General features: G+C 36.5%; 1 protein-coding gene across 4 annotated transcripts in view; it reads right to left on the reverse strand.

The window, feature by feature from the left end:
• Positions 1–4,098, reverse strand: part of SIX2 (SIX homeobox 2) — a 9,397-nt gene extending 5,299 nt beyond the window's left edge. For 2 of the 4 annotated variants that reach the window (XM_072139477.1, XM_072139475.1), the window contains exon 1: positions 3,353–4,098. In XM_072139477.1, coding sequence (XP_071995578.1) covers positions 3,353–3,912 — 560 coding nt within the window. In that variant the 5' untranslated portion in view covers positions 3,913–4,098. Of the gene's footprint in view, positions 1–3,346 lie in introns of all 4 variants that reach the window. The other 2 variants (XM_072139476.1, XM_072139474.1) reach the window with 1 other exon arrangement.
• Between the last annotated feature and the right edge of the window lie 235 nt (positions 4,099–4,333).

The raw sequence follows: 4,333 nt of genomic DNA on the forward strand, positions 1-4,333 counted from the left end.
GTTATCTACAGATACAAATCCGCCCCCCAAAAAAGGCAACTAAATGGAAATTCTATGCGAAAATCCTATTAATATGAGAAATCTGATATATTTATCATAGGCTGATACATTGCAAGGAACACGCATTACAAATGTAATCTGCCTAGAATGGTGGTTGATACTGGACCATTATTGGGGTAATAGATAATAAACTTGTCCATGGAAGTCATAGCACATACAGTACTGGTTCTGACTCTTGGAAGTTAATGTCGAATAAAATATTTATAATATCTTATCATTTGTCATATATACAACTTTGCTAAAGTAATAGATATATAATAGATGGATAATTGTTTGATAGATAGATAGATAGATAGATAGGAGATAGATAGATAGATAGATAGATAGATAGATATGAGATAGATAGATAGATAGATAGATAGATAGATAGGAGATAGATAGATAGATAGATAGATAGAGATAGATAGATAGATATGAGATAGATAGACAGATAGATAGATAGTTAGATGATAGATAGATAGATAGACAGATAGATAGTTAGATGATAGATAGATAGATAGACAGATAGATAGATAGTTAGATGATAGATAGATAGATAGATAGATAGATAGATAGATAGATAGATAGTTGTGCTTATATACTAGGATCGGGGATTTGTAGTGTCAGCTTTATTCTTAGTTATTGTATAAAATGTATAAGTTACAACTTGTTTTAGTGGGAATTAATAGAGGTTTGTATGCAACATAAATACTGCGAGATGCATATATTTATTATATTATATTTATAGGGTCACATACACGAGGCTAAATTAATTTAGGGATCCATCAATAGAAGGGAAAGAGGACGCAAAGATGTCTATATCCATTTGCTTTTGTATCTAATCTATCTATATTTATCTATCTATACCTATCATCTAGCTCTCTATTTCTTGTTCTATCTATCTATCTATCTATCTATCTATCTATCGATATATTTATTTCCTATGTATCTGTCTATCTATTTCCTATAATCTGTTGAGTCACATATATAGGGTTATGTACTTATAGGGTCATACATACATAGTCACATATTTTGGTTCATCTACCCTATATAAGTGAGCACATATGATCATATTGTCGCGTAAATAGGTCACAAAGTGTTCTCTATCTATCTAATTAAAATATATCTGTCTACATATCTTTCTATCTCGTATCTATCCATCTATCTATTTCATATATATATTTCCATCCATAATTTAATTATCTATCCATCTATCCGGACACAAATGTTTGTATAGTTACATATACAGGGATATACATGTACATGTAGTAACAAACATAAGGTTTAATTAGTATATTTATTGGGTCACTTTTTAAAATCTTGTAATTCTGGTAAAAATTGTTGGTCAAAATCCCCCAAACATCTGCTACTAACAGCTGGATTCCGCAGATTTCCTATTTTTGGGGTTTGTATCATTCTGTGTAGTAATAGCAGTAAGATGTAGCGATGTATAATAGACATGTAGTAGATTATAGGATTGAGGGGACACATAGTCCATCTTGTGTGATGTCATGAGCACCCAGTGTCAGGGCTATGACATGGATGTCTATGGAGCAGTGTTATTAGCACTCAGCCTCTGTGGGCTGGGAGCTTTACTTGATTATGATAATGACCATTTAATTATATGTTTGCTATCTGACCTGACACCAAGCAGTTCATGTCCATCATCATTACACATGTCATGCTGGAGGAGTTATGTGCCCTCCAGTGCAAGGAGCTGATGCCTAATGAGGTGAGTGGGTGAGTGTGGCTGTGCCTGGGGTGTCTGTGGGTGACAGGTAGCCTGTGTGTGTGACACTATATAATGGTGACATGTTCTAGTGCTCCTGACACCTACTTAAAGGGACACTAAACCTACAACACAAAACTTATACCCTGCAAACTACTAACATGGGGACTGATATCAGTGCCTACGGGCTCCTAGTACTGGAGATATGGATGCACAGATCATGGTGACTGAGATTTTCTGGGCATGAATAAATATTAATAATAAATTTAATATTTCTTTAGGGAAATACTGACTACACATCACATATAATGTACACTAAATATAATCTAATTCCACTGTAGGATTTAAATTAGGGGTTTAAGCATCTAAATTTGTATTAATTTTCGACAATAATGCAATTTTTTTCAAAGTTTTATTTTTTAGAGAAATTATAGGAAGGGGATGAAACCCCTACAAGTTTTCATAATCTATGACAATTATTACATTTTTCAAAATGTACTTTTTATGTAGCATTTATAGTAGCACCTAACACGTAACGTATTAATTTGCAACAATTGTGCAAGTGTCCAAAATTTTGTCTTTATACGGGTTGTTTAAAAGGTAAAACCGACCTAAAAGGTGTATAAACTTTTAAAATAAAATATTTCAAAAAGTTACTTTTTATGCAGGATTTTCAATAGTGGGTCAATAATCTGTATTTGAATAATTATGCAATTTCCCAAAAATTCACAGCAGTTTATGCAGGATTTAAAGCAGGGAATGAAGCACCTAGCCCCTTTCATCAACTTGAAACTTGTGTAGTTGTCCAAAATGTACTTTTTATACGAGATCTGTATTAGGGAGAACGCACCTAAAAGTTGTATAAACTTATAATTTTTTTTTTCCAAAAAGTTACCTTTTATGCAAGATTTTCAATAGTGGATCAAGAATCTATATTTGGATCAGTCTTCAATAATTATACGATTTCACAAAATTCACATTTTTTTGTATGCAGGGAATGAAGCACCAAACATTTTTATCAATTTAAAAAGTGTGGCATTTTCCAAAATTTGCTTTTAATGCAGAATTTTAATCACCTAAGACGTTTGTTCATGTGAAACTTTTCTAATTTTACAAAATATACTTTTATTTAATGCAGGATTTTAAGCACCTAAGACTTTGTTTATGTGAACCTTTTCTAATTTTCCTAAATATACTTTTAATAGAGGATTTTTAGCAGGGGAGGAAGTACCTAAAAGTTATATAAATTCTTTTACTATTGTGCAATCAAATAAAAAATCAGTTTTTTTTTGCGCATGATGTCTAATAGGGGATTAAGCACTTAAAAGTAGTTTTCATTAATAGAAATAAAAGTATTCATATCATTTTATTTGTAATAATTTATTTAGATTATGTGTTACCCCTGAATTCTTATGGAAATAAGCTTTTTAGGATTTCTTCAGCATTTTTCCGGATTTTTAGCTCTAAATTTTGGATCTTTTTGCATTGTGGATGTAGGATATAGGATAGATGAGAGCAATGACACAATCAGCTCTGCTACATCTGATGTGAGGATAGTATAAGGAGTCTTGTACTTACTCGTACCTCTCTTTGGCCTCAGCTGCTCGGTCCCTCTGCCTCCTGTTCTTGAACCAGTTGCTGACTTGGGTGGTGGTGAGTCCTGTGGCCTCTGCCAGTTCCCTCTTCTCCCTGGGTGAGGGGTAAGGGTTGTGTGCATACCACTCTCTCAGGACGCTCCGACTTTTTTCCTTGAAGCAATAACTAGTTTCTTCTCCATCCCAGATAGACCTGGGTAGAGGGAACTTTCTGCGCACCCTGTACTTGCCCACAGCACCCAGTGGGCGCCCCCTGAGCTTCTCAGCCTCTATATAATGAGCCTTAAGCCACAGCTGTTGTAACTTTGGATGGTTGTGTGGAGAGAACTGATGACTTTCCAGGATCTTGTAGAGTTCCCTGAAGTTTCCTCGGTGGAAAGCCACCACAGCCTTGGCCTTGAGGACACTTTCATTCTTGTGGAGGTGCTCACAGGCTGGTAAGGACCATAAGAAGCGCCCCAGCCTCTCTATGTTGCCTCCTTGTTGGAGGACCTCACAGACACAGGCTACTTGCTCCTGGGTGAAGCCAAAAGTGGGCAACATCGACATGGTCCCTTGTATACCCCCCAAAAAATCCAGATCCACGAGAAGCTGCTGCAGTGCCCAGTGCGCAAAGTGCGCTCAATCCAAGGAGGCACCATCCATGGAGAAGAACTTCCTCTGCTCCCTGGAAAGTTCTGCAGATCCTGGCTCCTCAGGCTGCTGATCATGCAGCACTACACTCTGCTCCAGCTGTCTGGCTGACTCTTTTTTTTTTCTTAATAATATTATTCTAAACTGGCATGAAAAATGATTGTGAGCCCTGTGATTGGCTGGATACCTGACCCGGGGACTGCGAGGAGAAGACAACAGTTTTAGTCAAATTATTCGCCATGGAAACCCTGTCAATCAGTGGAAACTGGATCTGCCTGGAGGAGGCTCCCTGGCTGCCTGCACATTGCTCTCCTCCACTGAGAGGCAGCCAGGAGCT

This window comes from Engystomops pustulosus, chromosome 3, assembly GCF_040894005.1.
Source record: "Engystomops pustulosus chromosome 3, aEngPut4.maternal, whole genome shotgun sequence".
Classification (NCBI taxonomy): Eukaryota; Metazoa; Chordata; class Amphibia; order Anura; family Leptodactylidae; genus Engystomops; species Engystomops pustulosus.